Raw genomic sequence first — 27,219 nt, forward strand, 5'->3', positions numbered from 1 at the left:
AGTGTATGGGCAGATGAGTAATAAAATAAAGACAAAAATATATATAAATTATAGGGGGAGGTAAGGGTATGGGATGTTTTGGGTGTTCTTTTTTATTTTTATTTTTTCCTTTATTTTGGAGTAATGAAAATGTGCTAAAATTGATTTTAGCAATGAATACACAACTATATGATGATACTGCAAATCATTGGTTGCATACTCTGGACGGATTATATAGAAGAAAAAAAAATGACTTGCGGTACAGAGATTTAAAACCACACAGTGAGTTAAAATACCTTAAAAGCTCATGCAGATGTTAACAACCAAAAGAAAAGCCACTGAACAGCAAAATGACGTGTTTAGATCATTGTAATTTTATTTCCTTATAACTCTTCTCACTCCAAAAGATCTAGGGATGTCATGCAATAAAAGGCATATTCAAGAAGACAATTCTCAGTAGAACAAGAACAGAAATTAAAGCCATAAAATGAAGAATGATGGAAACAATTCTGCAACTAAGAATGACAGAAGTAATATTATACATCATCTACCTGACTGTTGAATTTGAGCTTCCTGGAAGCTGTGGGAAAAAGGAAATAAAATGATCCACTTATTTAAAAAAATAAAAAATAAATCTAAGACTATTAGTAACATTAGGAAAACTGCATGGCATCTTTTTGCTTGTTTGTTTTAAAACTAGCTGGCCACCACTTTCTCAGGAGACAATTATTTCTTACAATGCAATGGAGAGATTTTTCTTTGGGAGGTGGAGTTGGGGGAGTAGGGATATAACAGAAAAGGGGCCCAAGTTCATGCTGTTTAGATGACTGGGTGATATTTATTAATCATTTGTTGCAAATGCAATTTTTAATAAACTTGTTACTAATCAAAACGTTTCCAAGAAATGGATCACTGACAATGGCACAGTTTCTGACTAGAATGTGAGTTGGCCTCCAGATGTAAGACCTGTGAACTACCTAAGAAATCATGACAGCAACATTTAATCCACATTAAAAGCATTTTAATTTTCACACATCCACAGAGCACACTTGTTTGTTAAAAGGAAAGAGAGAAAGATTTATGGCATTAGTATTCCAGAAAGGAGAAAAACTTCATGCTGTTTTATCTCATGATTATAGTTCAAAGAGCTTATTTTTATATGCACATTTACTCCAACCCTCAAATATATATTGGCTTTGGTAAGAAAAATAAATCAAAATGCTAGGGGGAGAGGGATCTAATATGTTGAAGACCTTAAATGCTGATATTAGCAAATAAATATTTTTCATCAGTATTTAATAAATTTATGGAGTATATGGGTAACATCAGTGAATCCTGAGATAACTGTATTTTCAAGCTCATTTGGATAAATGTCAACATTTTGTCAGACTATAGTGGGGGAATATAAAAATACAACTGAGGTATTTTAAAAATGCACAGACAAAAGACAAATGAGTTTAGAATGGCGTTCATACCCTTTGTTTGCATTTTCTAGTTCATGTTTATCTGGACATGAGGACTGTACCCTAAACTTCAAAAGTAGGAGAGTAATACATTAACTGTGTTTATGCTTGTGTTAAATAAAACTATTATTCTATGCACTGAAATACAGAAGTTTGACTTGTTGACTTGCAAGTTCTATGCAAAATAGCCTAAAAAGAGAGGAAAGGGCTTGCTTACAAGAAACTGATTTTGATGAGTATCTAAGGGCAACAAGCCTGCCTACATTTCTGGCAAGAAGCAACTACATTCTTACAAACCACTGATGGGCTGAGCAAGCTATTAATAACAGTTGCTTTTCAACACTTAAAATGGTCAGACTGTGTTGCTTGACCACAAGGACAAGAAGGTCATCACTCTCAAATGTTATACAATATAAGAAACATAAATGAGATCTCTGTAGGGAGAAAAACCCACAGGTATGGCTCCAGAGTTCTTTTGTTATTCAACTATTAATAGAAAGCAAACCCCATTTAAAGCTGTAAACACTTGTAACCATTTTTAGTAAAAGATTTATTATCATTTAATTTTCCACCTAAGGCTAAACTAGCATTGGCCCTAAGGTCTAAATGCAGTCCTGAACAAATACAACTCATCATCTAAAATGAAAATTAAGAAAAAAACACAGAGTTCTTTTGTTATTCAACTATTAATAGAAAGCAAACCCCATTTAAAGCTGTAAACACTTGTAACCATTTTTAGTAAAAGATTTATTATCATTTAATTTTCCACCTAAGGCTAAACTAGCATTGGCCCTAAGGTCTAAATGCAGTCCTGAACAAATACAACTCATCATCTAAAATGAAAATTAAGAAAAAAACATTGTCCATCACTCTTGCAGTATAAGAGGATGAATTTTTTTTAACCCTCTTCAAACCTGTGGAGGGCTCCCCCTGTCTGGGTTTATGAATGCCCAACCAATCATTCATATTGCAGAATCACACTCAACGAGTACACAGAGGAAACATCTCGTTTCCACTCCAGATCTTTCATTAGACTCAGAAGGCCTTGTTCATCTGGCATATCACTTTTACATCAATGCCTTTTAATGTATTTTTCCTTACTGGCAATCCCTGAACCAGCAGTATTAGCATCACTTGGGAGATTGCTGAAATGCAGAATCTCAAGTCCTACCCAGACCCAGAGTGTAAGAATCCGCATTTGAAAAAGATCTCCAGATGACACATGTGGACATCAAAGGTAGTGAAGCACTGACCTAGATTACCACACCCCCCTACCTTAACTAACCTCCATTTATTTGAATTTTAAGAAATGAGAACAAGAAAAGCTTTAGAAACATCATACTGATCAGAACAATTCACTTCATTCCCTGTCATAAGGGGAAGGTCACAGAAGTCTTTTCAAACTAAAAACAAGCCACAGAACTATTGTAACCATAAAAAATGACAATTTCACATAGCTCAACCTAATATTTTCTAATCTCAATCCCTATCTCAAGAAGAAAGGATAGCATGGTTTTTAAAGTTTGCTTGTAATAAGTGTGTAACACAATGACAACTATATTGTAATCAGATATCAAGGTTCTATCTACTGTACTTTTTCATAATTGTAAAAATAAAAATGTGAATTAATGTCATTAATCCTACCTGATGGTATGGAATGACCCCATCTTTTGGAAGTCAAGTAATGCTTTTAATAAGGATTCTCAATTAAAAGAAATAACAATGTACTAAATGCATCACAGTACCTAACTGTATTAAAAACCCTCTAAAAAGTAAACAATTAAACCTTCATCTGGTAGTTCAATAAAGGGCTACTAGTTATTACATTTTAAAACATAAAATGGTAGGCAAACTCAGAGTCAGCTCCCTTTGGATATAACAAAGAGAATTGCAGTGTTAACTTTCTGCATCTTTAGAGCATCATTAATAAAAGAAAGTCAGGAGCAACAACACCACTTAATAACCACCCACAACCATTATGTTGACAGACACAGGACTGGGGTCATATGAGAATGCCCTTAAGTGGATATGATTCTTCATCAAATAAAAAAATATTAATTCCTTATGTTCACTTTGAAATATAATTAAACACCACATTGTAAGCAGTTTTTCTTCTCATTTCCCCTAAGACTAAATATGATCTGGGCACCAAGCTCTTTGAGATATTTTGTGGTCAGGCCTGCTGATAATTCCTACAAAAGGATTCAAGTCTATTCAACAGTGGTTTCCAATATTTGCCATTATGCATTTCTTTTTTGAGGTAAAAATTTTCACAGAATCCCCAACCCACCCACCTAACAGTAGTTGTGAGTTTAATACATAACTGAGAGCTAAGTAATTCTTTTAAATGAATTTCACCTGTTTAATCAAAATAGTAGCATCATGCATTTTAAAAACAGTAGCACATATGAGTGAGTTGTATTTATTCAGCCTAATGCTTAGTGTGCATATTACTCTGCAAATCCTCTACAATAATCCTGGGCTCCCCTGCCTCTCTTTCCAGGTCTCCAGGTCTGGGACGCACAGAAGTGTAGAGGAGAGATTTTTCAACCATCACCTCACCTCTATTTTCAAAACAGTGAAACCCTTTATTCAAAGGTAATCTTAACAGAACCCCAAGATATAAAGCATATTAGAAAACAGAGCTGATTTGGTTGAAGGAATGAGGAGAGAGTGAGCCTTACCCACTCTGTGGCTCCCTTTCCAGGTGGCACCTAGGCATATCATTTAAAGATCCTCTGGAGCATACAGATTCACTCTGATTAGACTCCAAACCAGGTGACTCACAAAACAATAAAGTTATACATACTTTCTTTTCTTTAGTTTTATTCTACCCCTTTACTTAACCGACTTGCTTCTTGCTTTTTCTATTTAATTAAAAAAAATATTTTAAGCTGCTTCTATTTTCTGAAGTCACAAATGTGAAGGACAAAGAAATAATTCAGTCAAGGTTTCTACCCTCCAAAAGCTCACAATACTGATTTTTTAAATCTAGGCATTTCTATTCTCTCATTAAACAAACAGTGGCACATACATGCCATGGAATACTACCCAGCAACAAAAAGGAATGAAGTTTTGACACATGCAGGAACTTGGATAAATATCAAAGGCATTATGCTGAATAAATAAAGTCAGCGTCTAAAGGTTACATATTGTATGATTCATTTATATAACATTTTATAAATGGAAGACATATTAGTGGTCCTCAGGGGTTAAGGATCAGGGTGGTGAGAGGGAGTAGGGTATGGTTATAATAGCAAGGATACATGAAGGATCCTTGTAGTGATGGAACTGTTCAGTAGCTTGACTGTGGTGGTGAAAACACAAACCTAAAGATGTGATAAACTTGACTGGAACTAAATACACAGACACAGACACACACACACACACACACACACACACACTCACACACAAATGAGTACAAGTGAAACTGGGGAAATACGAAATAAGATGAATGGATTGTATCAATGTCAATATCCAGGTTATGGAACTGTACTATAGTTTTGAAAAAGGTTACCTTGGGGAAAACTGGGTAAAGGGTACTTGAAATCTCTTTGTATTATTTGTTACAAGTAAATGTGAATCTAGAATTACCGTGGTAAAAATTTCTATTGAAACATATCTATTGCTCTTCTCTGGCTCCGCCTCTTTTCCTTAATTTCACTCAATTTTTACATTAATTATGAAGAAGAATTCCTCAAGAAACAATATTACAAAAAGAGATTAGATGATGAGTAACTCTATACAGCACCATATAGCCCTATTATTTATTTACTTCTACATTTTAAAGAAGTTCTTTTTTATAACCAATATGACTATATCACCTTTGAAAAGTTATATATTCACTAAATAGAATAATCCTAAAAAATTCTATCCTAGGAGGAGGGGGGAGGGCCTACATTTTTATCCCTATTTTGTATTTACAGTTCCAGTCATGTAATTTGAACACATCTTTATTTACAAGACAGACATTCTGTATATCTCAAAACACCATTTAAGACTAAGATAAAATATTGTATGTGAAGTCCATTAAAAATGGAGAAATTGCCAGGCAAATTTACATTAGAATGTCACAATATCTTGAGGAACTGGGATAGAGGTCAAGCAGAGCATTCTAGGCATTTGCAGAGAGGAGTTTTCCACTCTGCAGAACGAGGACAGCTGCCTGAATCCAAATCTCCCCACACATCCTCCCAAACACTTTAATATCAAAAGAGTACAAACAACACTTGACCCACACTTGCAACATTACTAGGAGACAGAGAATATCATAAACTTCAATTTACAAGTAAATAAAGAAATAAATACTATACTGGAAACCTTTGGATGCAGAAAGCAGGAGAAAGGCGGCTTAAGAGACTCTGTGAAATCATGGGTGGGAAGAGGAGTTCATATATAAACACAGACAGAAATTATCCCCAGAAAAAGTAAGTACAACACTAAGTTGCCGAAATACTGGACACAGATATAGGATTTGGTGTTACCACAGAAACAGCTAGAAGAAAGGAGTTTGAAAGTGAGTAGAGACCAAAAGAGGCAGCCTCAGGGAAAAAAATTTCTAGAAGAAAATCAGGTAAATAGACTACAAGTCAACGAAGAGAAGGAAGCAAATAAGAAGAAACTGAAACATCTAAAGAGAAACAAAACATATTAATATCTCCCTTAACACACATCCACCTCTCCCACCCCATCATCCCAAACCCCCATTCATCAATTAAGGAAACTGCACTTCACTATACTACAGAAGCCAGCATGCTTGAACTAGGGACTCTGTCCAAAAAGTATCTAAGTTTAAAAAAATGAAATCACCTCCATTAAAGCCACTCTAAGAAGAAAACAGAAAATAAAAATCAAAACACTAGATGAAAATTCTCTCCCCCAAAACAACTACAAACCACAAGAATCATTTGGATAAAAAAGAAAACCTAGAATCATGAATACAATAAACAAAAAACAGAAATCAAAGAAAAAATTCCAAAACAAAGACTAAATTACAAGGTGCTATGGAAGAATAAATGTGAATGAAAATTTAAATAAAAACCTGAATAAAAACAGGAAAACAACTGAGAGAATAAAAACAAGGTAAAGTAGTAAAAAAGGGTCAGAGAGAAATGGACTGAAACAGAAGATAAAGTATTTTATATATATTTGAAAGAAAGTATATGTGTGTGTACATATATGTGTGTACGTATATATGTGTGTGTATGTATGTGTGTGTGTGTGTGTGTGTATGTGTATATATATACTAAACTGGAAAAGAGGTCCTCCAATGGCTGCAAACCTTTGGATGCAGAGAGCATATATATAAATATATATAAATATAAATAATATGTATAAATATAAAATAAATATTAAATCTTTATATAAATATAAAATTTGGAGTCCCTGAAGAAAACAAAACAATGGAGAACAACAAACGCTTAACGCTATAATCTAAGAAAATTATTTCTGAAAATGAGAAAACTTAAATCTATATATGAAAAGAGTCACTGTGTACCTGGAACTATTAACCAAAAACAATCCACTCTGAGAAGTAAAACTTGACTTTAATGAAAATGAAAAAAATCCTCAATGCCTTAAGGCAACAAGATCAAATTATCTATAAGGGTAAGAGAGCAAGGCTGGTACAGAGATCACATGTCCAAGTGATTTCTAAATAACACTTCCCTCAAAGAAACAGGGTAATTTGAAGAAATGTCTGATTCCAGGGGTGGGACAGGAAGGGTATAGATAAGCCTTGAACAATGTGTTGTACCAGTAAGTAAGGAAGCGCTTAAAAAAACAAAAACAAAAACAGGAACATGGGAGCATGTCAAAAGGAACAAGAAGCCATCTTGAAAGGATGCTCACTGGGCAAATCTGGACAATCTGAGCATCAAAATAAATAAGGAGAGTGAGTGATAATGACCCATCCATTAAAACAGAAATCTTTGAGTCCTTGCTCATAGATGAATGAAATGATAAAGAAGGCTGGCTCTTCCTTACAGTCAAATGCTTACTGCTAAATATGGCAGGAGTAATAGAGGAAGAAAAATTTCCATTTTGCAACAATCAGGCAAGAATCACCAACGGATAATGGGGTAACAAATGACCTTCAAAGATTATATCTAGAACTTTAAAGATGTGTGGGCTTTATGGTTCATGGAAAAGTATCTGAAAATAAAATAAAATATTATTAGGAAAAAATCTGGAAAGCAGCCCACCCCAATCAAGATGGCACAGTGAGATGCTTCAGAGTTCCAACGTTCCACAAAAGTTTTGATCAAAGAGCAAGAACTGGCAGAAACATCTTTCTCAAAGCTCCAGGAAACAGTTAAAGCATGGCAATAATAAGCTAAGCAATGGATCAAGAAAATGCTGCTTAAAAGCAGTAGGATTTTGTGGTACCATGCTTGGCCCCTCCACCAACCCTTCACCAGCTCAGTACCTGAACCAGACTTCCGGAGTAAAGATCCCCTGTTCCAAGTTCCAGAGGGAGAACAGCAATACTTGTGCACATACTGCGAGAAAGTATGTCTGCCCTGATCTGTCTATTGGTGGCCTGAAGGATTCACTGTTCCAGAACTTGACTTGCATGTAGAAGGCAATTCATAGAGTGCTCCTACAGACCAAAAGAGCAGTCAAGTGGCTGCCTGAGGCAAGGGATTGATGGCTGTAGAATATACAGGGCAGTGCCCAGGGCCATGATGAAAATGTTTCTAGGTAAGAGGAGACATGTGTATCCAGATAAACAAGGGAAATTCTAGGGTTACACACACTTGCCCAAGACAAGACACGTGTAGAAAGGATCAGGCATCGCCTACACTTTGGACTGGAGCTATTCTCTAAATTCATTATATGGATAAGCCCCAAAGAAGAGCCACAACACAAGTCAATCTGCAAAGACTGTTAAAGGCTGTTTTCTTTTTTTATCTTCTTCTTCTTCTTTTTTTTTTTAGCACCTGGCATTCAAGGAAAGCTATGTAATAATAATAGCTGGATACAAGCTTCAGGCTCAGGTAGCTCAGAGTCTAAATTCCAGCAATAACACATTAAAATACCAAAATGTCCAGGTTTCAACAAAAAAATTTATAAAACATACAAAGAAACAGAAAATGATGGCCCAAACAAATAGAAGATTAAAACATTAGAAAACAGCAACGAGGAGAACCAGACTTGGGACATAACAGACTTAAAAAATAGTCCTACATATGCTCAAAGAATAAAGGAAACACTGACAAAGAACTAAAGAAAATCAAGAAAATGACAGATGAGCACAAAGAGAATATGAATAGAGAGATGGAAATTATAAAAAGGAACCAAGCAGCTAAGGACCACAACAATAGAAATTTAAAAATCTCTAGAGGTTCAATAGCTGACTGGAGTTAGGAGAAGAATGAATCTTTGACCGTGAAGATAATACAATTGAAATCATCCAGTCTGAGGAGCAGAAAGAAGAAAGAATGAAGAAAAGTGAACAGAACATGAGGAACCTGTGGCATACAAGCATGGCAATATGCACATTGTGGGAATCCTAGAAAAAAAGAAAGACAAAAAGAGGCAGAGAGAACATTAAAAGAAATAATGGCTGAAAATTTCTCAAATTTAACAGAAGACACAAATATACACATCCAAATGTGCAATGAACACTATACAGGATAAAGCCAAAAAGATGCACACCATAACAAATTACAATCAAACTGTCAAATGCCAAAGATAAAGAGAATTCTGAAGGCTGCAAGACAGAAGCAACATCTGATGCACAAAGAAGTCTCAAAAATGATTAAATGACAATTTCTCATCAAAAACCACAGAGGCAAGAAGGCAGCGGGATGACATATTTAAAATGATGAATGAAAAAACTGCCAAACAGGAATTCTACATCCATCAAAATTGTTTTCAGAAATGAGGGAGAGATTAAGATGTTCCCAGATAAACAAAAGCTGAGGGAGTTAGTCACCTATATACTGGTCATATAAGAGATGCTAAAGAGAGTTTTGCAGGTAAAAGGAAAGGACACTAGACAAAAGATCAAAGCGACATGAAGAAATAAGGATCTCTGTTAAGGGTAACAACATGAGTAAATATAAATGCCTGTACTACTGTATTTTTGGTTTGTAACTCAACTTTTTACTTCCTACAGGATCTAAAAGGCCAAGACATAAAATGTAATGATAAATCACTGGTTTTGGACTTATGTGTAAAATGAAATTTGTGGCAAGAACTACATAAAAGTGGGGGGATGGAAGGGTATAAGAACATAGTTTATGTATACCATTTAGGTTAAGTTGGTATCTAAGCAAAAGAGAGTGCTACAGATTTAGGATATTTAAGTCCCATGGTAACTATGAAGAAAATATCAGAGAACATGCAAGCTCAAAGAAACAGAAAGTATAGTACAAGTTGTCAGGAGCGAGAGGCCAAGGCAAATGGGAAGTTAATGCATAATGGGTGTAGGGTTTCTGTTTGGGGATATGGGAAAGTTTTAGTAATGGAGGGGGGTGAGAGTACCCCAACAGTGTAAAAATGAGTAACCACACTGACTGGTAACCTTGGAAGTAGATGAGATGGCAAAGTTTATGTTGCCTATGTGTTTGCACAATTAAAAGAAAAAAGAATAAGCAACTAAAGAGATAACGACTATTAAATGCAATATGTGATCTGGACAGGATCAAATAATGGAGGTGAAAGGGCCCAAAACCACATTTTTGGGACATATAAAACAACTAGGATATATACAGTAATCTTTATATCAATATTAAAATTCTTTAACTTGATAAGCGCACAAAAATGGTTACCTATGTGAAGGAAAATTTAACACACCATTTTCAAGAAAGGATAAAACATCTAGAAAAAAGGAATATACAAGACTTCAAAGATACTCTAAATCAACTAGACCTAACAGACATATATGGAACACTCCACCCAACAACAAAAGAATACATACTCTTCTTGGGTGCACACGAATATACCATATCTTAGGTCACAAAACAAGTCTCAGTACAATAGAAAATACTGAAATCATACAATGTCTTTTCTCTAACCACAAATGAATGAAGCCAGAAATCAATAACACAGGAAAAAATGGAAAATTCACAAATATGAATTAAATTAAACAAGGTATTCGTAAACACCCCATGAGTTAAAGAGGAAATGAAGAAGCAAATGAAACCCATGGGCTAAAGAAGAATTCACGAAGTGAATGAAAATGAAGATAAAACATACCAAATCTTATGGGATGAAGCAAAGGCAGCGCTAAGAGGGAAATTTATAGATCTAAATGCTTATATTAAAAAGAAGAAACATTTCAAATCAGAGATGTGACCTCAAAACTTGGAGAACTATAAAAAGAAGAGCAAAGTAAACCCAAAGTGAGCAGAAGAAAGGAAATAAAGATTAGCATGGAGATAAAGGAAACAGAATTAAAAAAAAATAATAGAATCAAGAGCCAAACTTTTCAAACTTTTCTTTGAAAAGATCAATAAATTTGACAAACATTTAGCTAGAATGATGAAGAAAAAAAGACACAATTAAAATCAGAAATGTAAAAGGGGACATTACTAACGACCCCACTGAAATAACACAGACTATAAGAGGATACTATGAACAACTGTACATCAAAAATTAGATAATCTAGATGAAATGGACAAACTCCTAGAAACACACAAACTACCTACACTGACTCAAGGGAAAACAGAAACCCACAGCTAACATCATGGTTAATGGTGAGACACTGAAAGTTTTCCCTCTAAGATAAGGAAAAAGACAATTATACACCATGGTCAAGTGGGATTTATCCCTAGTATGCATAGTTGGTTCAACATAGGAAAATCAATTAATGTAATACACCACATTAACACAATGAAGGAAAAAACCCACATAATCATTTCAATTGATACAGAAAGGGCATTTGACAAAATACAGCACCCCTTTTTGATAAAAACACTTAGAAAACTAGGAATAGAAGGAAACTTTCTCAACATGATAAAGGGCATATATGGAAAGCCCACAGCCAACGTACTACTTAATGGGGAAAAATGGAAAGCTTTCCTGTTGAGATTAGGAACTAGACAAGGATGCCCACTGTAACCAACATTACTCAACATTGTATTAGTTCTTGCCAGAGCAATTAGGCAAGAAAAAGAAATAAAAGTCATCCAAATTGGAAAGGAAGATGTAAAATGTTTCCTATTTGCAGGTGACATGATCCTATACACAAAAAATTCTGAAAAATCCACAACAAAGCTCCTAGAGCTAATAAATGAATTCAGCAAAATGTCTGAATATACACTAGTATTGAACAAACAGAAGAAGAAATCAAGAAAAAAAAATTCCATTTGCAATAGCAACTAAAAAAAAAATCAAATATCTAGGAATAAAACTAACAAAGGAGGTAAAGGTCTTATATGCAGAAAATTATAAAACATTGCTAAAGAAATCAAAGAAGATCTAAATAAGTGGAAGAACATTCTGAGTTCATGGACTGCAAGACTAAATATGGTTATAATATCAGTTCTACCCAACAATATTTACAGATTCAACACAATTCCAATCAAAATTCCAACAAACTTTTTGCAGAAATGTAAAATCCAATCATCAAATTTATATGGAAAGAGAAAAATATTTATATAGAAAGTTAGGGAGCCCAAAATAGCAAAGCCATCTTGAAAACCAAGAACAAAGTTAGAGGACTCACACTTCTCAATCTTAAAACTTATTACAAAGTCACACTAATCAAAACAGCATGGTACTGGCACAAGGACAGACATACAGACCAATGGAATAGAACTGAGAGTTCAGAAATCAACCCTCATACTTACGGCCAACTGATTTTTGACAAGGGGGCAACGACCACTCAATTGGGAAAGACTAGTCCCATCAACATATAGTGCTGGAAAAATGGAATCTCTAATTGCAAAAGAATGAAGGTGTACTCCTCCCTCACACCATATACAAAAACCAACTCAAAATGTATCAAAAACCTAAATATAAGGGCCAGAACTAGAAAACTTCTGGAAGAAAATGCAGGGTACTATCTTCAGACATTGTGTTAGGTAATGGTTTCTTAGACTTTACACCCAAAGCACAAGCAACAAAAGACAAAATAGATAAACAGGACCTCATCAAACTTAAAAACTGTGCCTCAAAGGACTTGATCATGAAAGTAAAATGACAACCTACTCAATGGGAGAAAAAAATTGGGAACCACATATTCAATAATGGTTTAATACCCAGAATACAAAAAGAAATCCTTCAACTCAACAACAAAAAGACAAACCACCCAATGAAAAAATGGGTAAAAAACTTGAATAGACATTTCTTCAAAGAAGATAAACAAATGGCTAAAAAGCACATGAAAAGATGCACAACATCATTAGCCAGCAGAAAATGCAAACCAACATCATTAGCCAGCAGAAAATGGAAACCAAAACCACAATGAGATACCATTTCACACCCACTAGAATGGCTACTTTTGAAAAAACAGGAAATTAAAAGTGTGGAAGAAGGTGTAGAGAAATAGGAACACTCCTTCATCGCTGGTAGGAAAATAAAATGATACAGCTGCTGTGAAAGACAGTTTGGCAGTTCCTGAGAAAGTAAATATGGAAGTACCATAAGACCCAGCAATCCCACTTCTAGGTATATACTCGAAAGAATTGAAAGCAGGGATTTGAACAGATATTTGCACACCAGTGTTCATAACAGCACTATTTACAATTGCCAAAAGATAGAAGCAACTGTGTCCATCAATCGATGAATGGATGAAAAAAATGTGGTCTATATATATAATGGAATTATTATTCAGCTGTAAAAATAATGAAGTTCTGATAAATGCAACAACATGGTGAATGTTGAAGATTTCCTGTTGACTGAACTAAGCCAGACACAAAAGAACAGATATTAGATGACCTCACTGATATGAAATAATTAGAATAAGTAAATCCATAGAGTCAGAATCTAGAATATAGGTTACCAGAGATGGAGCAAGGGTAGGGTAATAGGAGTTAATGCTTAAATTGTCCAGAGTTTATATTTGGGTTGATCACACAATTTTGGTAATGGATATTGGTGATAGTAGCACAACATAGGGAACATAATTAACAGCACTGAATTACATATTTGAATGTGGTTAATAGGGGAAATTTTAGGTTATAGATATGTTACTAGAATAAGTATATATATATATATATATATATATATATATATATATATATATGAATGACTGTACAACACAAACAGTGAACCCTAGTGTAAATGATGGACTATAGTTAATAGTACAATTATAAACATGTTCTTTCATTAATCATAACAAATGTACCATACTAATGCAAGGTGCTAATAATAGGGTGGTATATGGAACTCTGAGTTTTATCTATGATTTTTCTTTACACCTACAACTTCTATAATAAAGAACAAAACAAAATATAAAACAACAATGAGATACTATTTCACATCCACTAGAATGGCTACTATTAAAGAAAAAAAACAAACAAACAGAAAATACTAAATGTTGGAGAGGATGCAGAGAAATAGATACACTCATTCACTCCTGGTGGGAATGTAATATGGTGTAGCTGCTGTGGAAGACAGCTTGGCAGTTCCTGAGAAAGTAAATATGGAAGAACCATAAGACCCGGCAATACCACTTCCAGGTATATAACCAAAAGAATTGAAAGCAGGGATTTGAAAAGATATTTGCACACCCATGTTCATAGCAGCATTATTCATGATTGACAAAAGATGGAAGAAACCCAAGTGTCCATCAACCAAAGAATGGATAAACAAAATTTGGCATATACATACAAGGAAATATTATTCAACTGTAAGAAGGAATGAAGTCCTGATGCATGTGACAACAAAGATGAGTGTTGAAGATATCATGTTGAGTGAAATAAGGCAGACACAAAAAGATAAATATTGTATGATCTCACTGATATGAAACAATTAGAATCAGCAAATTCATAGAGTCAGAATCTAGAATATAGGTCACCAGGGGATGGGGTGGGCGTAGGGAATAGGGGATTAAGGCTTAAAATATACAGAGTTTCTATTTGGGACAATGGAAAAGTTTTCAGTAATGGGTGGGGGTGATGGAAGCACAACATTGTGAGCATAATTCACAGCACTAAATTATATATTTGAATGTGGTTACAAGTGGAAATTTTAAGTTGTATATGTTACTAGCATAACATATTTTTAAAAAATCCATGAAACTACATAACACAGACAGTGAACCGTAAGTTAAACCATGGACTACAGTTAACAGTAAAGTTATAAAAATGTGCTTTCATCAATTGTACTAAATGTTGCACATTACTGATGCTAATAATAATAAGGTGGTATATGGGAATCCTGTATTTTATGCATGATTGTTCTATAAACCCACAACTTCTCTAATGAAAGAAAGAGATAGAATAAAGAATAATAATTAACACACAATTATCCTTGATTTAATAAACGGCTAAGATTCATGAACAGTTTTAAAAGTTTAAAAATATTTTTAGTTGGAGAACTCTTTCTTCAGATGAAACCTCATAAGAAAGTTCAAATGTTTACTTTGAAAAATAACTAAAAATGGAACTATTCTTGTTAAAGTGGCAAGTGTAAGTCTGGAGCAAAATCTGCTCTGAGGAACCCCTTGGCAGCCCCAGGCACAAGTAGAAAACCACTACTGTGTAAGATTATACGTACAGCATAAATATGTGAAATAACGAAAATGAGATCTTACTAGCAAGTGTTAAAAAAAAATGGAATTTAAGGTAAAAAAAAAAAAAATCAAGCCCATTATTATTTACTGAGGAACATGAGCAAAGGACTATAACATTTCTTTAATAAATAAGAATTTAAATGAGAAATACGAAAGACTGTTCGTTTTGGCACTATGCCAGCTGTTCTTCCTTGTTATAAGCCCCCAACTAATACTGGAATATGATATCTTAGATTAACATTTCTATTCTGATGGCCATATATTCTAAATGTATGCGTGTAAATCACTGGGAAGTGATAAACAATTAGGGATTCAGGAGATACTTTTAAATGATGAGGCTAATAATGTTATTTCCTTACTTCTAATCCTGACAAATACATAGTTTACATTTTCTAACTAGGCTATTATATCCTGATTTTTAATAACTGATCTGTGAATTTTTAGGATCATATTTAAATGTCTCGATTTTCTCAGTTGCCTGTTCCTATTGAAAGGAAACCCTTAAATCCCTTTCAACTCTAAAACAGTTATAAGTCTAAAAAATTGCTTCTTGCCATGGTTTGCTTTTGTGGAAGCAGAAAAAAGCACACAAATAGTTAACAAAGCTACAGTATGATATATGAAGGAAGCATTAAAAAAGTACTTAGATTGTATTTACAAAAGAATCCCTACTATTAATTATTCAACATTCGGATTTGACCAGAAATCAGAGCATGACTTTATAATGCTCTGTTTAAATGAACTACTTAATGTTGTAATAAACATTCAGTGTGGTGAGCTCAATGAATTTCAGACCTGTTACAATACTATACTTCTTCCAATTTTTAAATCAGTGGACAGAATTAATATAAAATCAGTTTGAATTTTACTTGTGCTTTAAAAATGTTTAAACTAAAAATTTTGTATCTTGATTATTTTATATTATAAAACTGAATGGAGTTTAAATCTATGCATTATTCATAAAGAAAAGACACCAGGAAAAACAAAGCTGTGCACTTTTTTCAGAGCAGTTAAATTGCTAAAACATACCATATTTATGCATGCAATACTTGATTGTGTTTTTCTTAAAACACAAGCTTGTTTTTGTCAGATCAAGATATGCCAAAAATTCTACACCAGACAATTTTTGCTTATAATTAAAGCAATCATCAATCCAAGGATTTTCATCCATTTTATTTCATCTCTACATCAAAAAAAAAAAAAAAAAAAAAAAGTAATTTAAAAAAATTTAAAATTCCCTTGAAATGATAAGATAAATGAAAACGTAAGTGCCTTCACATAATAACAGTAAGCTGACCCTTTGGGAAATGGTTGACTTTCTCAATACAAGGTAGTCAAAGCTCATTCAAAAGCATTCATTTAGAATGCAGATATCAAAGATGATGCAAATGTTCAAGAGAAAATTAGAACTTACCAGATGTTCTAATCCAGCTTTGATGCTTCCAGGTTCCCTAAAATAGAAGAATAAAAATTCTAAATTGCTGCCAAACCCTGGTTTGCTATAATTTATATTCACCTCAAAAATGTTTTATAAACACATAATATTTTTATGTATCTTTACTAAAATTCATAACAATACTGTTTTTGAGAAGAAAATTTCTATCAAAAGGAAACAATAATTTATTTATATATAATAGTGTTAACATTAAAATTGGTATTCCACTAATAGAACAAATATTTCAGATTTTTTCAAAGTCATGGAGAAAAAGGGGTCAAGTATATTTTTGACTTTTCACACAATATCTCTATTTCACACTACCTTTCTTATTAGAGAATATGTTCTTCTAACATTTATTATTAAAATGTACAAATATGGAAAAAAGTTGAAAAAACATGGTGAGCACTCCTCTATCTACCACCTAGATTCTACAATTGACACTTGACTATATTTGCTTTATCAAATATCCCTCCCTCTAACCATCTACCAATGATTACATTTTTATATAAAGGCTATGCACATAAAGAATGTAAGTACATAGCTAAATATCTAAATCTTAACAAAATTTTTCCTGACATTAATTTTATTAACTTAATGCACACTACAAATATGGACCTAAGATTGTGGAATATTAAAAAACAATATCACCAAAGAAAACACAATCAAATATCATGATATATTTTAAGTATTTACCTTATTGCTTTTCACTATAAACAAGACTGCTGATGGAACTAAAACAAGTATTTGTTCAAGTAGCAAAGACAATTTAAATGTATATTTAGTGAAATGAGGGAAATACTTGGATTTGTTCTCTAATTTGACTCTATACTAATTTATTAGTGACTGTGTTGGTTTAAATTTGTTATGAACCCCATAAAAGTCTATGTTCTTTCAATCTACTCTTGTGGGGGCAGACCTATTGTGGATGGGATCTTCTGATTAGGTTGTTTCCATAAAGATGTGACCCCACCTATTCAAGGTAGGTCTTAGTTTACTGGAGTCCTTAAGAGAAGCTAAAATATGTAATCCAGTGTTTGCTCCCAGGAAAAGCTAAGAGAGATGCTTAGAGAGAAAATGCCCAGACAATTTGGAGACAGCCATTGAAACCAGAACCTAACAGATGAAATCCCGAGTTTGCCCCAGAGAAGCTAAGAGAGGACCCCCAAACATTTAGAGAGAAACACTCTGGGAGAAACAAGCAAGGACGCACAGGAGCTGAGAGAGAGAAGCTAAGACAGAAGCCCAAAGACGTTTTGGAGAAAGCAACAGAAACCAGAACCTAATCCTGGGAGAGGCCCAGCAGACTTCGACCATGTGCCTTCCCATGTGATGGAGGAACCCCAGATGCCACAGCCTTTCTTCAGAGAAGCTATCGTCCTATTGATGCCTTAATTGGGACATTTTCATGGCCTTAGAACTGTAAATTTATGAACTAATAAACCCCCATTGTAAAAGCCAATCCATTTCTGATATTTTGCTACTACTGCGTTCATGAAGTTTAATCTTCACACTCATTTTTCTTTCTCTAAAGGACCCCAGCTTTATTTTTTTCTCTTTCTTTTAGTCTATTTTTCCTTTGCATAAAATAAAGGTTTCTCTGCTTTCTTTTCCTTGCTATATTATTATCTTTCCAAATATTCCCTTTGCTCTACTGCTTGAACACTCGAGTCCTGACTTTCAGCCTTTGCTCTCACTGCCCAATCAGGCACATTGGGAGCAAATTCTCACTTCTACTGACTAGCACCCATCTTTAGTCATTCTCTTCTCTACTTTCTGTTTCCAGCAATATCATACACTCAACAGTTAGAAATTTAAGCATTTCTGAAACTCATTCTCTGGATGGAATCCTAATGACAAATGACAGGAATAAATTACAAAAGATGTGAGAGAAGGCTAACATCCACATAAATGATTACTTTCAAATTTTTTATTATTACAAAATGAATGCATTTATTGGAGCTGGAAGTCAAATGGATCTTTTAAGTTTTCACAAGGAGAATGTATGCAACATAGTTATTTGTGTAATTTCAAATTTAAGCAAAAAAGAATAATGCAAAGACTGAAAGATTTGAACAGTACAAATAAACACATGCACAAAAGTAAATCCTGTAAACCCACAACTTCTCTAATAAAGAAAAAAGAAATTTTTTTAAATTAACAAGTAAGTCTCTTTTCTGGCACCAGCAAGCTAAGCCAGGGGCCAGACCCCTCTGCTAGGAAGTTTTTGGTAATGGATGGTGGTGATAGTAGCACAATATTGTGAACATAATTTAAAACACTGAATTATATATTTGAATGTGGTTAAAAGGGGAAATTTTAGGTTGTATATACGTTATTGGAATAAAAATTTTTTAAAAATCCATGGCACTGCATAACACAAACAGTGAACCCTAAGTTAAACCATGTACTATAATTAAAAGTACAATTATAGGAATGTGCTTTCATCAATTGTAACAAATGTACCACACAATGAAACGTGTTAATAGGGTGGCATATGGGAATCCTGTATTTGATGCATGATTATTCTGTAAATCTACAACTTCACTAATAAAAAAAAACAGTAACCGCAAACATAAAATAAAAACATAAGACACAACACTTTTGAATTAATTACTGTCCCACCACAAAGAGAAGATGACCGAGAGACACCGGTCAGCCAGTGCAGGGACACACTTTGTGTCACCAAGAACTGGCTGTCTGCAGATACTAAAGAAGAGCGAGATCTCCGGATGCAAAAAATCAAATTCTTGTTGATACTCACCTCTGACAACCTGATGCTTGCTACAAACCTACTGGAAAGCCGTCAACTGTGGGAAGGCATGACATATAGAGAGTTTCTGAGCTATGTCATAAAGGTGTCTTGAGGAAACAATTATGAGCATGACATTTACTGATTGCATTTTATGATTTAAGTACTAAAATGTATATGCCAATATTCCCTACATAGTATGCCTTGCTCTATGTCAATCTATTCTGTAAAACTTAGTGATTTATCTTCTGTCATTTGTAAATGACCAGAAGTAAATACATTATTGTTGATTTTGCTAAATCTTAATTTAAAAGCCTCATTTTCCTAGACATAAAATTATTCAGTTATTTATGGCAAAATACATTTTTTTAAGCAAGAAATTTTGAGTTGTCTTCTTGGAGCTGTGGCTCCTGAAGTAGAATGGTTTCCCAAGGGTTGGAGGTGGAAACCTCAGACTTCTATGATAACCTCTCCAGCCTCAGTAATTTTTTCTAAAGGTTGTGATCATTTATTGATCACGATATGTCTTGTTACTAGAGTACTGAAGAAAATTTCTATGGAACATCACACAAACATTTTTAGCAATGGAGTTAAACTTTTTAAAATAACAATTATATATTAGTTTAAAGCTTGTGGCTGCCTTAAAAAAAGAGATATAGATATAAGGGATACTGTGGGATATTTGGGGTTAAATATTTCATATAGAGGAGTTAATAAATAATCATATGGTTTACATTTACTCAATTACTATATATGCAGTGTGATGCACATTTTCACAGAATTCAGGCTTTTATGTACTATATATGCAGCATGGTGCACATTTTCATAGAATTCGGGCTTTTATGTACATGAAAATATTTTTACTACATAGCTCATAGACTCCTCAAATAAAATCGGCATATTAGTTCTTTCTGCTTCTGCAATAAAAACAAATATAAATGGGAGAATTTTTATATAAAACAGTAAATGTTTGCCAAGCTGCTATGGATTAATACTTCACTGGCCAAAGTTCTTTTCTTTTTCTTCATGTCCATATATGACAGTATCTAGAAACACATTTTGTGATCATCTGAAAAGCTAAGTCTTATATTGCCTTTAAAAGCCTAATTCCTTTTTATCATATAAAATATTATAAAGCATGTCAAGTTTCAAACACACTTTGAATGTCTTCTCTGAATTTTTAAAGTTATTGATGATCTCATTTATAAACACTAAATTCTGTCAGCTCCTGTCATTTTATTTTTTATTCATTCAAATGTTTTTCTTATGTGTATTATAAAAGTATATTTTATGACATTTTACCCAAATATTTGTAAATGCAAAAAAAAAAATTATAAAACAGTTTTAAAAGTAGGTCTTCCTCAGCACTGACTCCTGCTTCTCAATCACTTATACAAAACTTTGTTTATCCCCCTAAAGATAGTCTATGCACATGTATATGTGTCTTTTCACCCTTCTGTTTTGTTCATTTTTCTTTAACCAAACAGAAGCATACTATACATGCTACTGTGTACCTTTACTGACAATCTATTTTACAGTTTGTGCTATATAACATATATCTACTTCATTTTCCCCCCAGAGCTACACTGTCATATAATGGTTCCTATTAAAACAACATTACTGTAACATAAATGAACAAAAATGTTCAGATCCAAAGTAAAAGTCCATAATCCATTACCTGAACCACTGGGGATAGACATGCTTCTACAGAATATTTCAGATTTTAGAAAGGTAATTAGGTACCAGCAACTGAGTTTGCCATGAAGTTAGTGAAAACCTCCCAGTTTTCTGAGCTATTTGCATGTTGGAAAGGAGAGTAAGAAAGCATTCTAAAAAAGGGGGGGGGGGGGTACATGATCGCTTTCTTATGATTCCAGGTGATTTCTTAAATTAAATGATGTTGAGACAATATATGTTTTCAATGGCATGCCTAAAAGAAAACTAGGCATCATCCTTGAAACACTCCATTTCCCTCACTACCAAATGTAACCACATGTAATCAATGGGGTCTTGGTTATCTAACATGCTAAATTATCACTTTGATCTATTCACTTCTTTCTGTCTTCACAGCTACTACCTATTTCAAGCCATCATCTTTTCTCACCCAGATTACTGCAACAGCCTCTTTATAAGTCTCAGTGGCTCCTGCCTTGCTCAATGTCAGTCTATTCTGCAAAATACAGCAAGATCTCTCTAAAATGTAACTTTGGTCTTATCAATTCCTTCTTAAAATTTATAATAACTACCACATTCCAGTTTACCTTTTCTCTCTGCTATCTTGCCAAAACTACTATCACAGTGACAGCAACAACCATGACAAACTATTACTCTAGCTTTGCTCACCCTTGAAAGACTTGCTCCCTCTACCTGAAATGCTCCTTTCCTCCCCTCTAATCCTCTTCACCTAGCTAACAAAAACCCATTCTGCAGGACTCAACCTAAACCTTACCTCCACTAGGGCAATTTTCTCCCTTCCCACAAATGAATTAAGAACTCTTCCCATGTGTTCCCATACCACTCTGGGCATGCTTCTATCAGAGAATTTATCACACTTTATTAAAAGTAACCTATTTAGTTCCCCCATTGACACCACTAAAATGAAAACTCCTTGGGAGCATTCTCAATTTTGTATCCCAGCACTCAGCCCAAATAAGAGTATGTATTCAATTGACAAGGGTCTGGCATCTGGTGGTCATGAATTCAGATATGGGTGAACTATCAGTAGCAACCAGCTCAGGCCTGAGTGGTCCTACCCAGCTCCATCCTATTTCCATACCACACAACAAGGCAATTGCAACAGGGAGTGGCTGCCTCGGACAGCAGTATTAGGAGTAATGTATATTCAGGTAGTTGTTTTGCTTTACTTTGTTTTGTTTTTGAGGGAGCAGGAGGGTACAATGGGAAAAGTGGTTGAGGCCATATGAGAACACTAGAGGCTTTCCACTCTTTCTTGAATTAACCTGGAGGAACACAAGCCAAGGCTAGGTTTTACTGTTCCCCTTGGACTGAAATTGGGGCCAAGGCAGGAGAATGATATGAGGAAATAAAAGATGAGCCACAAGAAAATATTTTAAGTCTCTGATGTATGTAGGCAGAGGAACAGAAAAACAAAAAATAGAGTAACCTTATCCAGAGGAAATAGAACAGATTAAACATGAACATAACTTCAGCCTAACAACATCTTAAGAGATAAAGGAAGATTTTAGAAACAAGAATATGAACATGTATTTATGAAAAAGAGCCAATAAGAGATATGCAGGTATTAAAAATACAATAGTTGAAATAAAGAACACAGAAGATGAGTTGAAAAACACAATGGATACCAACAGAAAATGGTACCCAGCTAGAATACTGGGTAGAAAAATTCTCCCAGAAGCATAGGGAAGGGATGAAAAGATAGAACAAACCAGAAAAATCAAGAGCAGGAACAGAAGTGTTAACATTTAATATAATGGGAATCCTAGAGGGAGAGAAAAGCTAAAATGGAAGGGAAAAAATTTTTGAAGAAATAATGACAAAAATTTCCAAGATATAAAAATATTAAAATCTCAGGTTGAAAGGATACATATAGTACTGAAAACGTTTAGGAAAAAACCCCATGTAAGCATAGTATAAGAATACTTAAAGACTTTTACTGATTAAGAGAAAAGTGTAAAAGTTTCCAGAAAGAAAAACCAGACCCCTACATGATGGAAAAATAACAATGACATCAGGTTTCTGAGTAGCAACACTGGATACAAGAAGACAGTGAAGTAATAACTTATGAGATAAAGTGTTAGAGGAAAGAAACTATGAACCTAGAATTTACATACAGCTGATAATTTAAATAGAAGGAAAAATAAAGAAATTCCCAGCATAGAAGTTCTCAGAAAATTCACCACAAAAAATATTCTTTAAAGTCCTGAGTAATGTAATGCAGTGAAAAGAGAAATAAACTCAAGAAGAAGCAACGAGAGAAGTCAAGTAGAGGTTGGTCTAGAAATACTGTAATCTAAGCAGTCAGTGACTACAAAGAAAACTAAAGAAAGTTCATCCATAACCATCTGGAACTAAAATGCCAGAACATACTAACATTGTCTGGATTAGATGAGGAGAGACAGGAAGAAGCAAGGCAGGCAAAATCTGGGGAGAGAGATCAGAGCAGTGACAGCACACTTAAAAACTTGTTTTGTTTTATTCAGGGATTATGAAATATGTATTTGTAAGCTTTAGACATTCATCGGGGGTGGAGAGAGCAAAGGAATGTGTAAGCATTTTATGTCACAAATGTATACTTTTAAATTTGTACCATCAAACCAGCAGAAGATTCTAACTAGCCAAAATAGCAAGAAAGAAGAAGGGGGCGCACAGCAAGTTAAAAATCCTTCTACAACTTCCCCACCTGGGGAATTCCTGATATTATTGCAAGCATTGGAGACTACCAATTTAACAGGCCAAGTTCTCAATTTTGGGGCTTGCCCTAATGAAGCCTGTTGCAGCAAAGGAGAAGCTAAGCCTACTTATAATTATGCCTAAGAGTCTCCCCCAGAGAACCTCTTTTGTTGCTCAGATATGGCCTCTCTTGCTAAGTCAACTCTGCAGGTAAACTCACAGCCCTCCCTCCTACATGTGTGTGTTAGTTAGGGTTCTCTAGGGAAACAGAATCAATGAGAGGTGTCTCTGATTATCAAATTGTAAAAGTGACTCACGCAACTGTGGGTATGCACAAGTCCAAATTCTATAGAGCCGTCAACAAACTGTCAACTTCAAGGAAGATGTCCAATGAACTCCTCAGGAAACCAACCGGCAACTTCAATGAACTCCTCAGGAAATGAACTGAGATCTTCGACAAACGTGTTCGATGAACTCCTCAGGAAACGAACCGGCAACTTCGACGAACTCCTCAGGAACTGCTGCTTCACTGGGCAGCCAAAGAAGAAGTGAAGGTCCTCTATCTGTCTTGCTTATAAGTCTTCAACTAATTAATTGGATTAAATCCAGCCAATTGCATTCTCTCATTGTGGAAGACACACCCTTTGGTGAGTCATCAGTCACAGCTGCAGCCAATTGACTGAAGATTTAATAAACCAGCCTGTTGGTTCTTTAACCAGCCTTAAACGTCCTCACGGCAATTGTTAGGCCAGTGTTTGCTTGACCAGACAGCTGGGTCACCTGGCCAAGTTGACACATGAACCTAACCATCACAATGGGACACAACTCCCAGGGGTATAAGTCTCCCTGGCAACATGGATAAGCCTGCACCTGGCATTGTAGGACTGAGAAAGCCTTCTTGACCAAATAGGGGAAAAGAAATGAAACAAAATTAAGTTTCGGTGGCTGAGAGATTTCAAATGGAGTTGAGAGGTCATTCTGTAGGTTATTCTTATGCTTTATATAGACATCCCCTTTTAGTTTTTAGGTTATTAGAATAGCTAGAAGGAAATACCTGAAACTACTGAAGATGATGTATAACTATAAAGCTTTTACGGCGTGACTATGTAATTGTGAGAACCTTGCCACTAACACTCCCTTTATCCAATATATGGACAGATGAGTAAGAAAATAAAGACAAAATATGAATAAATAATGGGGGGGGGTAAGGGATATGGGATGTTTTTGGTGTTCTTTTTTATTTTTATTCTTATTTTTTTATTTTTTGGAGTAATGAAAATGTTCAAAAATTGACTGTAGTGATGAATGCACAAGCATATTGTGATGGTTAGGTTTACCTGTCAACTTGGCCAGGTGATGATAGCCAGCTGTCTGGTCAAGCACGCACAGGCCTAACCATTGCTGTGAGGATGTTTGTGGCTGGTTAATAAACCAACAGACTGGTTTATTAAATTATCAGTCAATTGGATGCAGCTGTGACTGATGACTCAGCAAAAGGCGTGTCTTACACAATGAGAGAATGCAGTTGGCTGGATTTAATCCAATCAATCAGTTGAAGCCTTTTAACCAAGACAGACAGAGGATCTTCACTTCTTCTTCAGCTGCCCAGCGAAGTGTTTCCTGGGGAGTTCATCAAATTTGCCAGTTCGTTTCCTGAGGAGTTCATTGAACATGTTCGTCAAAGATCCCAGTTCATTTCCTGAGGAGTTTGTCGAAGTTGCCAGTTCGTTTCCTGAGTTCATCAAACATCTTCATTGGAGTTGACAGTTTGCTGACTGCCCTACAGAATTTGGACTCATGCATACCCACAGTTGCGTGAGTCACTTTTATTCCTAGATATCTCTCATTGATTCTGTTTCCCTAGAGAACCCCAACTAATACATATATGATGAAACTGTGAACCACTGATTGTACACTTTGGATGATTATCTGATATGTGAATATATCTCAATAAAATTGCATTTTAAAAACGTTGTAATGTCTAATAATCATAATCTTACAAAATAAAAAGGGAGAAAATGAAAAAAATTCTTCTACAATGGAAATTATATTAATGTAAAAGTGATAAAATCCTTGATCAAAAAATTTTTAGATTGGGTAAGAAACAAAATCCAACGATATGTTTTTTACAGGCGACCCATAAAACATAAGGATTCAGGAAGACTTCAGATAAAGGGAAAGAAAAATATATAATCAGAAAATATAAACCAAAATAAAGCTGGGGTAATAGTTTAAATATGACAAACTATATTTAAGCCCCTGTTTCCCTACCAAAAAAAAAAAAATTTTAAAAAAAAAGGAAAGAAGGACATTCTATTCTAGTAAAAGATATTACAGATTCAGAAGTTATCATTTATATCTGAAAGGTTTGCAAACACATAAACTTAATATGGATCACAGATCGGGACACTGAAGTTTGAGTAAGTTCTCAACGAAAATCAGTTTTCTTTAGTGTTACTTTGGGCAGAAAGGCAAGGAAGACTGGATACCCCAAAATAACAAAGACAAAGCATCATGAATACACAAACACTATACAAGACAGAATTATATATAATCCTGATTCTAAAAGCAGAAAACCAAAGCTCGTATTCAAGCTCTACCGCAAACTGTTGTGGAAGCCTGGGTAATAATCCAACTTCTCTGGAGCTCAAGTGTGTCCAACTCTAAGAAATCTGTTACTATAATATGGATTATATTTATTTAAAAGCAAAAGGCTTGATTCTGGGAAGATGGCGGCATAGAAAGAGGTGGAAGACCTAGTCTCCCCCAGAACAATTCATAAATGAACAAAAAACCAGTAAATAACCTGGAATGGCAGCGGGGAGACAAACGTGACAGTACACTCAACATCCACCGACATGAATTGGGAGGAATGCCTGAGATCACAGCATAAAATCTGTAAGTAAAATTGCGGACCCACGCTGACAGCCCAGAACCTAGAGCCGGGAGCCCCTCCCTCACGGAAGCCGCGCCATGCACTTTCTCAGCCCAGCTCCAAGTGAGGTTTTAATAATAACTGCTCAATACAGACAGCGAATCCTCAACAAGCAGACAGAGGCTTTTGGTGACAACTGACCTTGGGAGAATCGGGGGAAATATTCTGTCTCTCATTCTCCCCCTGTGGAGAAAATCTCAGATGCTCTCAGCCCACAAGGAGTTGCAGTGGAGACGGCCTCACACAATCTGCATTCTGAGGCAAGCTGAGAGCCCCGCGGCACAGCCAAGCAGCCCAGGGCTTCCCTAGAGGGACGGCGCACACTGATGACATAGCACGGCATTTTCTCTCGGCTGAGGGAGGATCACGGCTGGGAGGGGGATCCGCTCAGAAAACCCAGAGGCGCTACGCCAAGTCTGGTGGTTTATGGGACACCGAGAGAGAGATGCCCCTCCTCCCTGACCACCCGTGCACGCGCCCCACATTCAGGGCAGGCGACTCCAGTGGTGCGCCCAGGCTGAGCTCTCAAACTGAAATACAAGAATCATTTCCCCACACTACTGACTGGAGGGATATAGGTGGCTCACAGACACCATC

General features: G+C 35.1%; 1 protein-coding gene across 1 annotated transcript in view; it reads right to left on the reverse strand.

Moving 5' to 3' along the window:
• Positions 1-27,219, reverse strand: part of RSRC1 (arginine and serine rich coiled-coil 1) — a 511,688-nt gene that overhangs the window by 228,290 nt on the left and 256,179 nt on the right. The window contains exon 5 of the mRNA XM_037823719.1: positions 16,544-16,580. Coding sequence (XP_037679647.1) covers positions 16,544-16,580 — 37 coding nt within the window. The remainder of the gene's footprint in view (positions 1-16,543; positions 16,581-27,219) is intronic.

The sequence above is a fragment of the Choloepus didactylus genome, chromosome 1, assembly GCF_015220235.1.
Source record: "Choloepus didactylus isolate mChoDid1 chromosome 1, mChoDid1.pri, whole genome shotgun sequence".
Taxonomy (NCBI): Eukaryota; Metazoa; Chordata; class Mammalia; order Pilosa; family Megalonychidae; genus Choloepus; species Choloepus didactylus.